This window comes from Corvus brachyrhynchos, unplaced genomic scaffold (assembly GCF_000691975.1).
Source record: "Corvus brachyrhynchos isolate BGI_N302 unplaced genomic scaffold, ASM69197v1 scaffold167, whole genome shotgun sequence".
In the NCBI taxonomy this organism is placed as follows: Eukaryota; Metazoa; Chordata; class Aves; order Passeriformes; family Corvidae; genus Corvus; species Corvus brachyrhynchos.
This window is the reverse complement of record NW_008239547.1, coordinates 1,234,695-1,253,033: the sequence shown is the minus strand read 5'-3', so window position 1 is coordinate 1,253,033 and position 18,339 is coordinate 1,234,695. Positions and strand designations below refer to the sequence as shown.

Sequence of the window (18,339 nt, the reverse complement as noted above, 5' to 3'; positions counted from 1 at the left end):
AATAGTATAAACAAAAAATGGTTATGGTTAGGTTATTATTTTGACAACTTTTTAAGAGAAGACAATTACTTACATCTTCATGTTTACATGTAGTTGCTTTGAAAAATTCTAAAATTAATGTTATTTTAAACCTCTGTAATATATTGTTGAAGATGAAATTATTTAAGTTACTGGGACCAGAGGATATGCAACACAGAGTTCAAAGAAAATTTAAGGATTAAATAATTCAAGTAACTGTTTATATTCATGGGTGCCTGGGGACTGAAATGGCAAATGTGTCTTTCTGTATATTTATTAAGTCGTCAGTGGAATTCAGGGACCTTTGCAGGCCTGTACTTTCAACAACACTTTAAAGAAAACTAACAAAAAACTGATACAAAGAGAAGAATTCATGAGCATCAGGTAAATATGACCTGCAGGGAGTCCTGAACATTGCTTCCATAATAGAAGGTCCTGCCTTAAACCCTTTGGACTTCATAGAAAGATTAACAAATATGCAGGGAGAAGGTGATCTGATTGATAAAGTCAGCTTGATTTTCCAGAAGGGTTTAACAAGGCTTGTAGGTTTTTAAGGAAAGAAAACAGTCATGGGATAAGAGGAAGGCTATTTCCCAGACAAATGGAAATGGAGGGTAGAAATAAATCTTTCAATAGACCAAGGTTAGCAGTGCAGTTTGGCTGAATTTCTGCTAGGAATCATGCTGTTCAATGTATTCATATAGTGAAGATGATAATATGGTAAAAAGATAATTCTTGAGGTGAAAATGTTTATCAATCATAGTATTGTGTGGAACAGTGAACATGAGAGCAGGCACTGAAGAACTGCAGAGTGATCTTAGGAGTTTGACTGCTTGGGCAATAAAATAGCAGAAAAATTTCCCAGTATGTAAATACAAAGTGATGCAAAGGTTGATACAGTGGATGACTGTCCGAACTTCATGAACAAGATAATGAGCTCTGAGCTGACCTTGATCCTTGACGTATGGGAGAACTCCTTGAGGAGTTATCAGTGAAAACATCAGCTTCATTGAAAACATCAGCTCAGGATCATTCTAAAAACCAATGCAAATGTTAGAAATTGTTAAGGAAAGAATAGAGAGAAAAAGAGGAGAATCCTTATTCCACATGATTAATCCTGCTCTGTGCAGTTTGGTACCTCATTTCAAAGATGTTGGTTACAATGGAATTGCAGGTGGTTCAGAAAAAGGCATCATGGGAAGTACTATGTGTAACATGGCTTTACAGCTGAGTAGAGCAGAACTCTTTAGCCAGGAAGAGACAACTTACAGAGGAATACCTTTGAGGGGTATTTTGAACAAATTTGTAAGTGATGTGGAATTCAGTAGATGGAGACTATTTGGAGGTGACTCTCTGAAAGCCAAGAGCCAGGTGTCGTCAAAGCTAGTGGGAGCCAGGTTCAAAACACAAAATAAGCTGAATTCTTGTATAATGAGTAGTAGGTATGTGCAGCTCCTCATGAATGTGATGTTGCAAATCCAAAAAGTTTACATAGTTTCACAGAAAACTGGAAAAAACTGAAAAACAGATTCATTGAGGTAAATAAATCTAAATAGATAAAATATGTCAGGCTAGAGAAATTGCTTGAGATGAAAATAATTGGAGTCGGGAGAATATATGGGGAAGCAGAGGTAACCTATATGCTTGCGTTCATCTAACTCTTGTATGTGCATTTGGTCCCTGTTTTTTCAGAGCAGGGTGGGACTGAAAAGAATGAATGATAAACATAATTTCTTGTTATCACAAAGTTTTCTGCTGCTGCACTCCCTGAGCACAAATGATGAGCTTACTGACCTGCTTTCACCGTTGCTCTGAAACAGCATAGCTGTCTTTTTTTTTGTCAGCTCACTTAATAAAAACAATACTAGAGAAAGTTGGATTTGAGTAAGAGCTTTGAATGACCAAAGGGTTCTATATAAACACATGGCTTTGAATATGTGTTCAGATCATTAATACCCTTTAGCTGATCTTGAGAGCTTCACAACAGATCTTTAGAACTGGAGCAATATCCGTCATGTTCAGCAACAGCTGGATCACAATGACAAATGTGTATTAGACTAGATAAAACAAGACTGACTTCAGACTTCTTGTAGGTAAAGCAGGAAATCGTAACAATATGGAATAATATTGTAATAAAAATAAGACATTATGAGCAAAAAATTAAATCAGGAAAACTTTCACATTCTGTTCCTTAGTTACTGGACCGAAACACCAGCATCTTGTAGGTTAAATGTTTCCTGATTTGCAAAATTGTCTATGATTTTATTAGGACCCTTGGTCTAAAAATATTTGCACAGGTATTTTTAAATAGATGCTGCCTCATGCTTTATTTGCAAGATATTGGTGACAGGAAGAAATGATCTAAAGCTAAAATTTAATTTAAAAAAATCAAATTATTTCAATGTCAAGGCACTGTACATGACTAAAAGTTTCCTTAAAAACTCTCAAGTACCAGCCACTTTCCCATTTTATCAATAAAAGCATATATAGTGTTATACTTATTAACAGGATTAAAATGAGTCATACTTATCTTGACAAGAAATGCTTTGTTGTCTGAAAACTTGCTTTTTCTGTAATTGAAAATAGTGTTGCTCATATTTAAAAAAATCCTAATAGTGTAAAACTGTCATGCTGAAAGAGGTGGGATGGAATTGCCGAGGGCAGGTGCACATATAAGAGTGATGCTGAACAATAAACCACATTCATATTTCTTTTCTATAGAAGGTGCATGGCGGTTTGGGTGAACTAATCCTTCAATATTGCCAGCCATGTACGATAAATCATGCTAAAGGATTATTATGGATGAGAATGCTGGTTTGTTTTTTTTTTTATATCTACACTTGTAGCTTATTTTCATTTTAAAGACTTTGTACCATAACTCTGCACTTTTAATTTTGTATTCAGTATGGGGAGTTAATCCCAGAATGGGGCTTTTTGGATGCAAAATCTGAATGCTTGTGTAGTAACAACAGCTGTCCCCTCACCATGTGGTGTCTTCCATTGCTTTACTGTAGAGATGAATTTTGGCCCAGTGTTTCAGTAATATTGGACACACATGGTTTTAGGTGACAAAGCAGTATGTTTATGCATTCATTTGACTCTCGCAGTTACAGTTGGCTACAGATTAGAACAGGGAGAATACATTCACACCATGACCACCCTCGTAGCTGCTTGTAGCACTTGGATCACAGTAGGCGCTGTTGCATCTAAAGACACAATTAACTGTTGCTGAGGAATTGCAAATTCACAAAAGCTCTTTTACAGCTTTTGCTGCTGCGAGTGGATTTTCTAAAAGCTTTTCCAGAGATTTTCCAAATGTGTAAGTGTTTTAGATCGTCACATTCTAAAATTATTGTCAGCTTGAAATAAGATTAAGAAGTTGATATTTTAATGTAGCTAAGGAATTCTTGTGCCCTGAATTAGCTGTGTAATTAAGTACAGATCTACAGAATGATTGTAGTTTTGTCCATTATTTAGGAAGATAGCTTTAAGAGTTCTGTAATATTTACAAATGGTTTGTAAAACTGTGAGCACAAAGTTTACCAAAAAAGTCTGAAAATAAAACTTAGCAGAAAGCTTCCGACATCTGTATATCACTGGATAGATCATCTTGATTTCCGTGTGTAATTGCTTAGATATGCTTTGGATATGGTAAGAGAGAAAAGCTGTGAATGTAGCTGTTGATTGTATTTTAAAAAACCCCACAAACAAATAAACTCCCTCCACCCCCAAGTTTTAGTATGAATTAAATAGAAAATTACAGTAAACTACATATTAAGGCTAATTTTGAAGTGCAAAATTTGATTGATTTTTAAACAAAAGGCTTTTAACTAGAACTCTTTAGAAGAATTCATTATTTAAATTACAGTGATAAAAATTTTTATATGTAGAACATTAAGCACTGGAAATCTTTCTTTATGAAAATCCCAGAGAAATATCTTCATATAAAATAGCTATATGGTGTATAATATAATAAAGGTATGGAGTATATTAACTTGTTTAAACCAGTAAAAGTAATAAGGTTATTGTGCAATGTGGAGATTTTTCTATGTATTTGTCATTTCTTCTGTAGGCCAGGGTGTAATTCTATAATGCATGCAATGTATGTGTGAGATCTCTCACATACGCACATTACTTAAGTGTCTTGTGTTTGAATCATCAGAGATAATTCATTTTATTCTTGTATTAAAAACAATGAATGTTTGAGGCTTTCAGCATTGAATAAAGGACTACATGGATCCAGACCAGGACGATTGATAAAATCCTTGCTACTATTGGCTATTATTTACTGTCTTTTAAGTGGCAGGTTGTATTTATGCCAATTTATCTGCTTCAGGGAACACTCTTGATAGCAGAACAAAGTGAATAAAAGTAGTTTGCTTTGCAAATGAATGCAAATGGTGAAGCCTTTTGGGAAGCCCTTTAACAGGAGCAATGCACTTTGATTATGAGTGAAGCTGCCATTTGGACATGGTGAAAAGAGCACGCTTGAACCATTGATTGGGGGAGACAGTAAAAAGTCAGGAAGGGCCCCGTTAAGCTTGCAGTGCAGCGGGCGGATGTCAGTGTGGTTAGAGCACAGTGGGAGAATGACAGGCAGGATTAGTGTCAGGGAGAAGCTTTGCTGTAGTTGTGGAGATCGTCCCTGGGGTCACTCACCTCTGACTGTTGTTCTGTGCTGATGGCTCTGTAATGCAAACCGCTTGATATGTGCCTGTTCATTATCAGAAATGGTGATTAGAAGAGGTATGTCATAAAGAATTCCTTAAAAATAAATAAAATGGCAAACTACTGATGGTAACAAAGATTTGGCTCTGCGGTCGTTGCCAAAGGTGCTGCAAATGTCAGAGACGGTCACTGCATTTTGCCTTCTGAGGCAACTGTGATTCCATGCCTTAAACTGCTCTAATTGTGTGTTCCTTGCTTTGTTCACTTTTATTCAGCCGTTATGAAGACAGTCATTGTTAACAGCTTGGCATGTAGTTAGAGTAAAACATTTTTATATCTTTTGGTTATTGGGTAGTAGAAGCATCCGGACTGGTTTTGTGGTATAACTGCATTTTAGGGAGGGGGGGGGAGGGGTGTTGTTTAACTGTCTTGATGGAATATTAGAGTCAACAGATTTCATTCCTGGATCATGCCAGAGTGCTAAAACACAGGATGGTAACAGTGACAAAAAGCTAAGATGACTGGTCTGTTTCATTAAGAAGCTTTTTTGATATGTCAAAATGGAGATATTTTCTCTGTATTTGCTGGGAAAATATTACAGAGGCAATTAAGTAAATGTTTGAAACTTTGTGTCTTAAGCTGTGATTTAATCATGGAATCATTTAGGTTGGAAAAGGATTTTAAGATCATTGACTCTTACCATTAATCCAGCACAACGAAGCCCACCACTAAGTGTCACATCCACATCTTTTAAATACCTCCAGGGATGGTGATTCCACCACTTCCCTGGGCAGCCTGTTAACAACTTGAGGCCCTTTCCTCTTGTCCTAGATCTTACTACTACTTCATTACTATCTTTTTACCTGGGAAAAGAGGCCAATCCCCACCTCACCACAACCTCCTACCATAGGTAGTTGTAGAGAGCAATAAGGTCTCCTGTGAGCCTCCTTTTCTCCAGGCTAAACACATCCAGCTTCTTCAGCCACTCATCAGACTTGTGCTCCAGACCTTTCACCAGCTCCATTGCCCTTCTTTGGACTCTTTCCAGCACCTCAGTGTTCTTCCTGAATTGAGGGGCCCAGAACTGGACCCAGGATTTGAGGTGTGGCCTCACCAGTGCCAAGTACAGGGGAACGATCACTGCCCTGGTCCTGCTGGCCACACTGTTGCTGATCCAGGCCAGGATGCCATTGGCCTCTTGGCCACCTGGGCACTCGCTGGCTCATGTTCAGCTGCTGTTGACCAGCACCCCCAGGTCCTTTTCCAGCTTGCATCTTTCCATCCACTCTGTCCCCAGCCTGTAGCACTGCAGGGGTTGTTGTGACCCAAGGGCAGGCACAGGCACTTGGCCTTGTTGAACCTCAGAGCTCTGGCCTCTCCCCATCAATCCAGCCTGTCCAGATCCCCGTGCAGAGCCTTCCTGCCCTCCAGCACATGAACACTCCCACCCAGCTCAGTGTGTCTGCAAACTGACTGAGGGTGCCCTTGATCCCCCCATCTGGATCACTGATGAAGATATTAAACAGAACTGGTCCCAGCACTGAGCCCTGGGGAACAGCACTGGTGACCAGGCACCAGCTGGATGTAACTCCATTCACCAACACCCTCTGGGCCTGGCTTCCTGACAGTTTTATACTGCCAAGCCTTGAGCTGGAGATGCTGTGGGAATTGATGTCAGAGGGTTTCCTGAAGTCCAGGTAGGCACATCCACAGCCTTTCACTCATCCACTAAGGTCACCCTGTCTCAGAAGATCAGGTCAGTCAAGCAGGACCTACCTTTCACAAACCTCTGCTGACTGGGCCTCATCCCCTGGTTGTCCTGCACGTGCCATGTGATGCCACTCGAGGATCTGCTCCATGACCTTCCCTGGCACCAAGATCAGACTTGATAGGCCTGTAGTTCCCTGAATAGTCCTTCTAGCCCTTCTTGCAGATGGGTATTGCATCTGGAAACCTCCTGTGAACTGGGACCTCCCCAGTCAGCTGGGTGTGCTGGTAAATGTTTGAAAGGAGCTGAGTGAGCACTTCTGCCAGCTCCCTCACTTTCCTTGGGTGGATCCCGTCTGGCCCCATGGACTTGTGTGTATCAGGTCACTGACCATTTTTCCTTGGATAATGGGGGCTTCATTGTGCTCTGTCTTCCAGGTCAGGGACTGGGTACATGGAGACCAACGGATCTTCCCATTAAAGACTGAGGCAAAGGGGAGGTATGAAGTACCTCAGCCTTTTCCTGATCCTGTGTCATTGTGTTTCTGCCTGCATCTAGTAAAGGAGGGAGATTCTCCTTAGCCCTCCTTTTGTTGCTCATGGATTTGCAGAAACTTTTTTTTGTTGTCTTTTACAGCAGTAGTCAGATGAAGTTCTTGTTGGACTTTGGCCCATCTAATTTTTGCATAACCCCATAATCTAATAAAAGAATTGTTGATTATTATCTATACTGCATTTTATAATGTTGTGCTATGTATGTTCTATTAAAGTTAATAGAAATTAAATGTGTTAGTCTACGTAATACACAAAATGCAATTTTTTAGTGTCCAGGATTTTTAGTATCTTACTGTTGGTCTGTTGTTTTTATCCATTTTCAGCAGCAACACAGAGAGAAGATACCAAGGTTTTTTTGTTTGTTTGTTTTACATTATTAGATTAATTTGTTTAAAAAATTTTTTTCAGTATATTACGTTGCAAATAAATGTCCAATACTCCAGTGTAATGAATGTTTTACAAATGTTTTACAGGCACCTGAATGGACAGAGGAGGACCTGAGCCAGCTGACAAGAAGTATGGTTAAGTTCCCAGGGGGGACCCCCGGTCGATGGGAAAAGATTGCTCACGAATTGGGTCGATCAGTGGCAGATGTGAGTTCACTCAGATTTGCATTGTGTAGAGGATGACAAACCAGAACAAGACAGGCAGTGTAGAAGGCAGACGTATATGGGGGCCGACATTTGTCTTTTGAGAGAAGCTACAATCCTTTTAGGACCTGGAAGTGAACCATTAACTAACTATGCAAGAAGCAGATGTCAGCCAGTCTCTCCCTCCACAATTAACAGCTGTAACTGATCAGCTGGATGGGGCATTCTGGTTCTTACAGACTTCAGCTACTGTAACCCAGTAACAGAAAAACAATACACTGCAGGTTTTGTAGCAACCTCCTTTCACTGCAAGTGAATGTTTGTGTGACTTGGTTAAAGATTACATTTCTGTTTCAAGCCTTAAAAATGCATATGCGCTAATGGTGTTTAGACAGGTGGTTTCCATTAATTAAGCAGAAATACCTTTACAAATTTTAAAACAACTAATGTGTATGATACTATTCCAGTGCCTTTTCCAGGATTATAGCATGCTTAAAAATTATATTACGTAAAATAATTAATGTCCTTGTTAATTCATATTTTATAGTATTGTACCAGATATCAAAGCAAGCTTGTACTTACGGTTTTTAAGTGTTATGATCTTAAAACCCTTAGGGGCTAGGCTGTAAAAGACTTTTCCTTTTCAAGCAATAGATCACCAGAACATGATGTAGTGTCTGCTGAGGACCATTTGAAAGCCCTTTCAGCTGACCCTATTTTATAGGCTCAGTAGGGGTTAATGAGAATAATGTTTAAATCTGTTCATGTACATTTTGTGATTAGATGTTCTTTATTTATTATATTTCAGGAATTATCTTAAATAATGGGAAACAAAGCCACTGACTAGAGTGAAATATTACAGCCTTCTGGGAAATTTGTGTACTTCTTAAGTTTTTTTTCATTGTTGCTATAATCACAAAAAAATATTTTTAGAACGAACTTTTAACGTTTTAATGCCCCTGTACCATTCTGATACATATACTTAAAAATAAGTCTTTTGCACTATGCTAATTTTAGAACAATACATTATTTGCAAAATAGTGTATGTAAGCAAGAAGTTACTAACCTGCTAATCAAATGAAATTAAGGTTTTTAAGGTTTATTGTGTTCAGTATTGTTTATTATATTTCTTGAAGTATTCATATGACTGGAGTGATTTTATTAGAAAAGATGCTACATTTTACTGATACTAACAGCAAAAATATTGCACATGTGTTGGTAGTATACAGTGTTCATGGGAAAGGGCTTTTGAGATTGCTTTGGAAAACCTGATTATCTTGATACAGATAATACAGACATGTGGAATGATTCTACATACATCCATCACAAAACTTAACACTATCTTCAGAGTGCTTTTTCCACCCACTGACTGCTTTATTCCTTGACTTGGGTGTAAAAAACATTCTTTATTAAGAATCCTTTGCATAATATATTTGGCTATCTTACTTGCACACATCCAGTACTGGAAAGAAAAAAACAAAGCTCACTTGTTTCTTCCATTAGATGAGAGGTCCTCAGCAACTTGCTGTTTTGTTTTAGGGAGTAGGAAAGAGAAATGAGAGAAATGTGATTGTTCTAAGAGCTGCCATTTTCTTGTATGAAAAAAGGCATTTCCAAGATTTTTATGTGTGGAGAAAGGTTTGAGTATAATCCTTTTTACTTCCAGTAACCTCCAACTATATGATTAAAGTAAGCGTTCTTCACACAAGTTTTTACTTCTCTAAAAATTTCCAACTGCTTCTAACACTAGGTCAGCTTTCCTGACAGAAACTAATTATTAGAGTTTCTGCTGCTTTTATCATTGCATTACAAAGAATTGCAGCAAGTAGATATTATGAGGAAACAAAAATGAATGTTATACAAAATGAATGTTTAAAACTTTAAAATAAAATGGGAACTTCTTTGGGTCTCAGACTGTTACTGCATCAGTACTAGAAATGGCGAAACTGGAAACTACTTCAGATATATCCATTCAGTAAGATTTCAGTATTCAATAAGATGTACAACTTATCCTGTAATTTTCTGAAGATAACATAGAATCTCAATTTACAGCAAGGATTCTTATTTTGTTTGGGCATCACCATAACTGGGTAAGAAATGTTACAGTAAAGGAGCAGGAGAAACTTCTGGGTTGTTAACCTTTGTGCACAGTAAAAATGGTGTTTGCGTGTGCAGGCAGCATTTGCTGCCTAAACAGCTGTTCCATGTTTCTACTGGGAGCAGTGCAAGGAGGTAAGGTTTGGTGTACAAGGTGCTGCTTTGAAACAGCTTGCATAGCAGAGTTTGGGAATGCCTTGCTTACAGCTGATTTAACAGGAGTCAAGCCAGAGAGGGTTTGAAGTATGTATTATCTAGCAAATGCACTAGATCTTGAAAAAGAAAAAAATTCAAAGGCAAATTTGAATTTTTTTTTCTAACATTTTCTAGTATGGGTGGTGCTTCTTAAAACTTGAGATCGGTGTCTGCTTCTTTCTTCTCCTGCAAAGCATCAAGAGCAGTAAGGCTTGGTTTTCCTTTCACAGCTAGAGAATTATGATAGAAAGGATTGATAAGGTATGGTGTGCTTGTTTCCAAGTGATTTTATGCATTCAAACCTTATTTAATAGTAGATTAGCTAAATAGGTATTAATAAAAATAGCTCAGAGTTATCCAGTCCAAAATAATATCTCTGTCGTTGCTTCTGTCTCAAAGCTTTCTTCCTCAGGGAAAAAAAAAAAAGTTAGAAAAAAGTCTCAAAACTTTTTAAAGAATAAACTGAAACCATTCATATATGTCAGAAGAGCACCAGTGAAATTCACTCCTTCTAACCACCCCAAAGAAATTCTATTTTGTCTTAAATTTCTTCTATTTTTAAAGAAATAAATTCCTACTATGTCCAACTATGTTTCCACCTGCAGTTTTTAAGCAGTGTGAAGCAGCAACTTGAGGAGAGTGTTCTTGACTTTTTTGAGCTTTTCATCTTCATGGTGTTGTTTTAACTTACTACATCCTTAGTTTGTGTCAAGTTTTCAGTATTGCACTTAAATATGTGGTTTGATAGAAAGAGTCCAGATGAGAATAGTAGGTTCCTAAAATGTTATCTACAAGGGAAGATTGTGAAGGAATTTATGTTGTTGAACTAAAAAAAAATGAACTGAGGAGCTAAGTATTCCACTATTTTAAAAGAAAACCATAATGAGGAAGGGTCTTGTGCACTTTGTTAGTTTTACAGGGCAAGAAGTTATTACCTCAAATTTAATCAGAGGCTGCAGAGTTAGACACTGAAGGACAAATAATTACAGTGGAGATGATAAAGCAGTGGAGTCTCCGTATTTGCGGGCCTTTAAGAACAGGTTACACAAACATCTGCAAGAGACAACATCAGTGTAGTGGTTCTGCCTGAGGTTAGGTTCTTCTCTTCATATGGTCTGTGATTACACTAGCAAGTGCAAGCTATCTGGGAGGAAAAGGGGAGGAAACAAAACCTTCCTTACAATTGGAAGCATGTGTGAATTCACTTTTAAAAATGTGGAATTAAAGCCAGATAGTCACCATAGTTGGTCAGTAATCACTGCATATACCTCAGCTTGACTTCTTAAATTCAGTAATTCCTAATAAAGTGTTCCTTCAGCTTTTTTCTTGTCTACTACTATTCAAGCTGGTATTTTGTAGACATTTAAGTTTGTTATTTCCCAAAATACAGCCCAAATAATGGTTCCTGTAAGGCCCTTTATATGGATATGTCTACCAGATTCCCTGTCCAAAGAAGTACATCCACCCAGTGTGATGCAGGCTGCTGGAAAAGTGCCAGCCAAAATCCAGCAGCAAACAGCTACATCCATGCTGTAGTACCCCTGAGCTCCTTCAGCTCTACTGTTTCTATTTATGCTGCCTCATGTGATACCAGCATAAATATCTTTGCAGCATACTCCTGTGCTTTTCAGCTCAGAGCAGCTGTGGCACAGTCATACTGTGAGAAGGGTTACTACTTTAACTTCTCTCATGGTAAATGTAGGACACGTTTATCTTGTCTCTCTTTGGGAAGACATCTTTTAACAGCCAATGAATAATCAACCCAAAATAGATGAGGTTAAGTTGTGCTTACTTTATCAGTATGTTTAATTATTTAAATTGCCAATTGTCACTTTAATATGTGCGTATAGGGAATTTAGCAATCTTTTCCTATAAAGGTGGTTTTCAGCTGGCTTAGTATAATGAAATCTTACTGCTTTCACAACTGAAAGCTTCTGCAGCTTTTTAAGTCATCTTTATTACAATTGGCTGGTGTTGTAAATTAGGTTTTCAAGTATTTTGATTATGAAAGGGAAATGGAGTTAACTCTAATCAGGATTCCTGCCTGCTGACCTGGTTACCTGTACCACTGATCTCTGTCATCCTCCAAACATCTGTTCTTTGACCCATTTTCCTTGCTGAATTTGTTGCTCCAGGGTTAGTTCTCATTCCTGTCTGCCAATACTTAAGGAAATAATTGACCTTTTAAAACAAAATAAAAAAGTTATGTTGGAATTTCCTAAGTACTGTGAACACTCTGCAACATAGTATAAATAATCTATGGAGTGGAGTTGCAATACTACTATTTCTGCAAAAATTAGATTGATTTGACAAATGCTAACCTTTATGAAGATTTATAATAATGATTGTCAGCTTTTGCTGAATTCAGAAATTGAGAAAAAGCACTTAGATGTGAAATTATAGAAGTATATTGTAATTGACAATACCAACCTTCATAGATAAAAAGTTTAAAAAAAAATATTTGCTGAAAGGCATAAATTAATTTCAGTAACTACAAAGGACGTTCAAATTGTAAAAATAACAGAGGAAGTAAAAGCTGTCTGGCATGCCAAACAGACTTTAATGTGATTATTAGGTACAGGTTTTTTAAATTAAAGGCAAAGAGATCTCAGATTTCATACTTGTGAAGTAATATCATTCACTTGTCTTACAGGATTTAAACTGATTCTGTTTGCTCCTGCAGTCACTAATCTCATGCATTTGTGTTGCAAAAACAGACTGATTGGGATTTGCTGCTTGTATAGAAGAACACTAAGGTAGACAGCAAAACAATAGCCAGGTGGCAGACATTCTGAATTACCATGAAACCTGAAAGCATAAGGTTTGGGGGGGGGGGGGGGGGGGGGGGCTTATTTTTGATGTCTTTTGTATGTCCCAAGCAACAGTTTCAGCCTGTAAGTCTGACTGTGTGAGTTCATACTCATTATAAAATAGATTTTTTACTCATTGTAAAATAGATCTCTTATTTTTGACAATGCAAGCTTATTACTTTGCCAACAAGAAAACATCTATATGAGAAATGGTCCATATGTAAAAGCTCATGAATTTATTAGGTCTTTTGCTTCTGGAGATTAACTGTTTTCCTAAGACTGTTTTACATTTCGTGTACTGTGTCTGTATTAACTCAGTTACAGTCTAATTGAGTTATGGCTAGTCTGAAACATTCACCCATAGCAGTTTGCATATGTTTATGTAATCAATAGTTCTCCCAGTTGCTTATTGAAGTATAAAGACCTAGATCGAAGTCCAAGAGAGGTTATGAATATCTAGGATGGGGTTTAGATCGTATGTAGGTCATGTAGATCCCTCAGCCTGAGAGTGAAGTCTTCAAATCACCTGTTTAATGCCACAGACTCACCAGAATGACTTCGTTGATACTTGGAGGGAGGAAAAGGTGGTTGCTGTTCACAATATTCTCACTGTACAGTTTTATTCTGTGCACTCCTACAGTTGCCCCTGCCATTTTTACAGGATTGGGCAGTACAATGCCCCTTATAAACAAAATGGATTTTCATCTCATGAAGCATGACCAGAGCATTCTTCTCACTTAAAGGAAAAGTTTTTTTACCGAAGGCAGTGGGACAGCAATTTTTCATCCAAATAGATGCCTTGTGAAGGGGTTAAGCCAGTGATGCTGCAACTTTTTATCAAGTGCCTTAAATTAGTGTAATGTCTCACAAAGCTCCCAGTGAGCTGGGTTTGAATTTCACTGCAGAGTTCAAATTTCTGACTGTCAAGAAAGGCAATGCATTTTGCATCATCAGTAACAAACTAAGATGTCCAAATAGTTGTTGCAGTGGGCATTTGAGCCAAACTCCTCTCCTGCATGAGTGCCCATTGGATAGAGCTAAAGACTCTCTCACGGATTTTGACTGAAAAAAAAAACCAAGCACAGTGTGAAGTCTCCAGCATTATCACAAGTCGAATAGTAAAGTTCTTCCACTTGTGTCCTGAAAAATGGGGCAATTCTTTTGCTGCTTTAAATTAACTGCTTGGGGACTTAAACTGGAGAAAGTTCTACATGTGGTGATTTAGGCCAAATTTGCCTTTTTTGCAGGCATCTTAAACTGCCTCATAATTAAACTCATGGTTGTTTGGGGGATTTCTGTTGCTGTGGCAAGTTCAGAATCACACATGGGTTCGAAGTCCATAAGCATGAGAAAACTGTGTTGTTGCTGGCTGCAACTGGTGGTTCTAAGCCTATTCACTTAAATTCATAGCATGTTTTGTAGTTCTTTCAAGAATGTTGTCCTTAAAATACTCATTTGCTGTGTTAATATCAAGTTCAACCTACACAATGGCTAAAGATTAGTTACATTACCAACTTTGGGAAAGTTTGTAACACTCTACTAAACAAACTGTTACAAGTAGTGCCAAAACAAAGATACATCTGATTTAAAATACTAATTTCAAGCGGTCTTGAAAGTTGCAAATTAGGATGCGTGGAAAAATGATTTGCGTGGAGAATGATTTGGCTCAATGCCTCAGTATTTGAAGTTTGCCCAATCTGGTAAAACTGAAAGACAATTTTAGAAGCTCTTTTAGTGTCTAAAAGGGAAGACAGTGTATAAAGCAACAAATTTTGAGTCACGTGGAAATAAAAGGTCATTATTGTTGTCTGACTTGCGTCAAACAGTGCTTGATACAGTTGTGGCTGACGTGAAAAAAGCTGTTTAGATCTAGATTGGAAGAAAATTCAGTGCAGCAGGTAGTATTTTGGTTATAAGGGGAGAACTTTAAATTTGGCAAGTTATTCTCTGTGGTTCTGGAAGGTTAGATCTGTAAAAACCTGACAAAGCCAGGAAGGCATTAAAATCCTTCTGTATCTGGCTTGCCCCTGTGAGAAAAAAATGTGATTACAACTCAAATTAGCCTCAAAGATTCAAGAAATTCCTCATAGCTTCATAGTAACTTCAGGTACTCACAGGCTGTCCCCACGTTATTTTTTGCCATAATTCCACAGTTCTTGGCACTTTTTTTTTCATGACATAACTAGATGGGGAGCATGCAGGAAGATAACAACTGGGTGAGCAGAAGATTGCTACTGGAACAGCAAATTTCTGATAGTTAATGCTGAGAAACCATGACATCTTTAGTAAATACTTAGAGAACTTCTGCTCAGGAAGATGCTGAGAGTAATAAAAAATAAAAAATGTTACCAGACCCTCCAGTGTTCAGTAGCATCATAACATGTCATCCTTCTTTGCAAGAAGTTTATATACATTTGGAAAGCCAAGTGATATAGGTTTTCTTCCTCTACAAATCCCACATTATTTTCTCAAAATATCATTAGAACCCAAGAAGTTTGTACTTCTGTGATTATCTGCTGCAATCCTAATCAAAATATTATCCTAGAGAAGGAAGGTAGGTTGTTGCCCACAGAAGATTCCCAGGAGACAGTGAAGGGTGAAGGGTGAAGGCTTCAATGGCATGCTGGCCCTGTGGAGCTGGGCTGGGGATGGTGCTGGAGGGCTCAGCTGAACTACTGAGCCAGTGGCTGCTGCTGTGAGAATGGGGAATTGCTCTTCATCTTCTGCAAAAGGGCTCTGTTGCTCTGTTTAGCATCAGTAGGATCACTGTACCTGACTTTAGAGGGTTTTCCCTTTAGGTCTGTCACAATTCTGTGCTTTTTTTATGTCTGCCTTCCCTGCAGGGTGAAAAGTACCCTCTCATTCATGTGATAGCAAAATTTGCTTTTGCCTGTGCATCTGAGAGTTTTTTAAGCTGATTCTGAATTTTTTTTTTTCTGTATATCGCTGAAGTATCAATTGTCCCATCTGAAAGAGGTGGCAGGTGTCCAGGATAGTAAGAGTTTTAACATCTGGATGGTCACGATGAGGAATGTTTTTACTGCTAGGTGTGTTGTTAAGTAATAACTAGTCTTTGTGATCTGGACTAATTGTTAGCAGTATGGGAGGAAACCAGCTCTGTCTGGCTTTCATCACATAAAATCATCCCACTAATCCCACTTGCTTTCGATAGAATCTTTTTATAGCTGAAGAGCTATTGAAACTGAGTTCAGAAGGGAGTTCTCAGAAGCAAATTGTTCCTGTGGTTTCTTTCTGTAGGTCCCATAGTAAGATAGTTTGATTTCTACTCCAGCAATTTGATTGCTTGCATCCAGGGTTTTTTTGTCATCTTTATCTGTCTAAGGAAATCTGTTTCACTGTGCATGATATTACCTGACTTTATTTGTGACTTCTGTTATCCCTGGTGGACTACAACATTTAAAGTTGATTGCTATAAAATAATGCAGTGTGTCTGTTCAGCAGTACAAATACTTGCAGGAATATGAGATCTTCTGTCTTCTGTTTTAAATCAATTTCACAGTCTTGATCCTTATTATTTAAGGTGTCCCCAGACCCAGGATTTCTTAAGGGGGTTGGCTAATACCCTGGTGAAAGCTGTTGTCAATAACAGCAGGCTTTTAGCACAACTTCTTACAGTCAGGATAAAACTCATAATTTAATATACATGAAAACTGTAATTTTAAAGAATTACGCAGGAACAAATAGCAATAATAACTACAAGAGAGTATTCTACAACTGCTTCATACTTTGAATAAGTTTTTCCAAGTATGTTATCTGTTAACTAATGAAAAAGTAATAATATCATATAAGCAAGCTATGATAAGTAATTGAGTAGAGAAAGCAATGGAGCAACTTATGTTGCATAACTTACTGAATTTTTTATGAATCAGTTAGGAACTAGCTAGTAAATAACACTATTCACCCCTGGAGTAGAAATTTAAATTGATATTAAGAATGTCAAAAAGCATGGAGCAACAGATAGAAGAAGAGTCTGCAGATTTGAGTGGCAAGAACACTGATTAAACTCAAACAGATCAAATTGAAATACATTCCTAATAATCCTCAGCAGTTTAATACTGACATGTTAACAATTCTTGCCCTGTGTCAGCATCTGGAATGACAATGACAGTTGAGGCTGATGGACACATAAATCTGAAGCCTAAATAAGTGATACCTGAACTCTCAGTGAAAAGAGCTGGGGTAAACATGAACTGTACATAGCACCTGGAAAAGGACTTGCAAACATCTGTATGAAGAAGAAAGCTGACAAAAATAATAATAGACAAATAATCTTCCCCTGTAACCTGTGAATGATGATTGTAAACCTGTGGGAAGCTTGATGAGTTGTCAAACTTATGTCAACTGAAGGTGCTGGTTCAATGTTTGAAACAGTAAATTTTCAGTATCTAAACCATACACAGAGTTGTTATTTCCAGCTTACCTGGTGAATGTTCAAATTGGAAGTCCATCAAAATATGAACAGATACCATAAAGCCTTCAAAAGATAGTCTTGGAAATACTAGATGTGATGAACGGAGTAACTTACTGCAAATGTTACATCTGGGTTCACCAAGCTATAATGACTGAAGTTGGCCAACATAAGATAACCTATGGAAAGACTGCTACTCCTGAATTTTTTGTAAGGGGAAATACAAAATGCAATCAGGATCTGGGAATAAGCCAAAATCGTTCACTGTTCAAATGGAGAGGGATGGTTTAGATTCTAGTCCAATTAGATGTAATATGCAGCAAAATTTATATCTGTTATGGAGTACCTACACTAACCTGGTTTGGAAACACCTGTCTTGTAAAGGAAGCTGAAATCCAGGTGATTTGCACCACTTCCAAAGCAAAGCTTGTGTTGCACGTGTAGTCTCAGCTTGAAAGATAAAATGATAATTGCTGATCTCTGAAAACATCAGAGGTTCAGCTGAGAGAAAACTGAACTCAGTTGGCACTGAGGAAGCAGCTCATGGTACCTGTCTTTGCTGGCAATTTATTCTGCTCTATTTTATTCAGGGAATCTTTTCTGCTCTTTTTTCTTGCCTTCGTGTCCTTATGCGCAGGCTGTAAATCTCTGGAAGACTTACTTAAAAGATAGCAAAATGGTTTAGAGACAGTTTTCTGGAATACACGAAGATATATAGGGCCTTGTCATATTTATAATTAATCCACTGTGTCATTGCAGAAAGCTCTAAAAGCTACTTGTTTGCATGGCAAATTCTTCTTCCTCTTTTGAAAATAATCTATTGTAATCCATTTTATATAACATAATTTCAATTTAAGAGATGCATAGCAGGACACCACTGAGGATCCATTCTGTTCAGCAGTCAAGAATGGTTTCCATTCCTCTCAGCCTTTTAAATCATTGGTACATAGAGACACTGCTGAAGATGGAACACAAGCATTTTAATTTTGATTATTTTAGAATATAAATTTTTTAAGGAAGGCAATTTCTATTAATGGATCATGGAGGATCCATTCTGTTGTTTCAGAATTGGGATCATGCAGATCCCAGAACTGTTGATGCCACTTAAAATTATCTGTTCATAGTACAGTATTCTGAGATTTTTCTTCAAACAATTAAAACTTTATCATATTGCAACAGTAGAAACTGGAGTTTTCTGTGCCAGATGTCTACCTCTGGATAAAGGTTTTGGTTAATTAGGATTGGGATTTCATTGTTCACAGAGTTTTCA

At 37.6% G+C, this 18,339-nt stretch overlaps 1 protein-coding gene across 1 annotated transcript in view; it reads left to right on the top strand.

Moving 5' to 3' along the window:
• DNAJC1 (DnaJ heat shock protein family (Hsp40) member C1) overlaps positions 1–18,339 on the top strand; it is a 71,399-nt gene that overhangs the window by 48,802 nt on the left and 4,258 nt on the right. Inside the window, exon 9 of the mRNA XM_017741409.1 lies at positions 7,422–7,541. Within this exon, the coding sequence (XP_017596898.1) occupies positions 7,422–7,541 (120 nt within the window). The remainder of the gene's footprint in view (positions 1–7,421; positions 7,542–18,339) is intronic.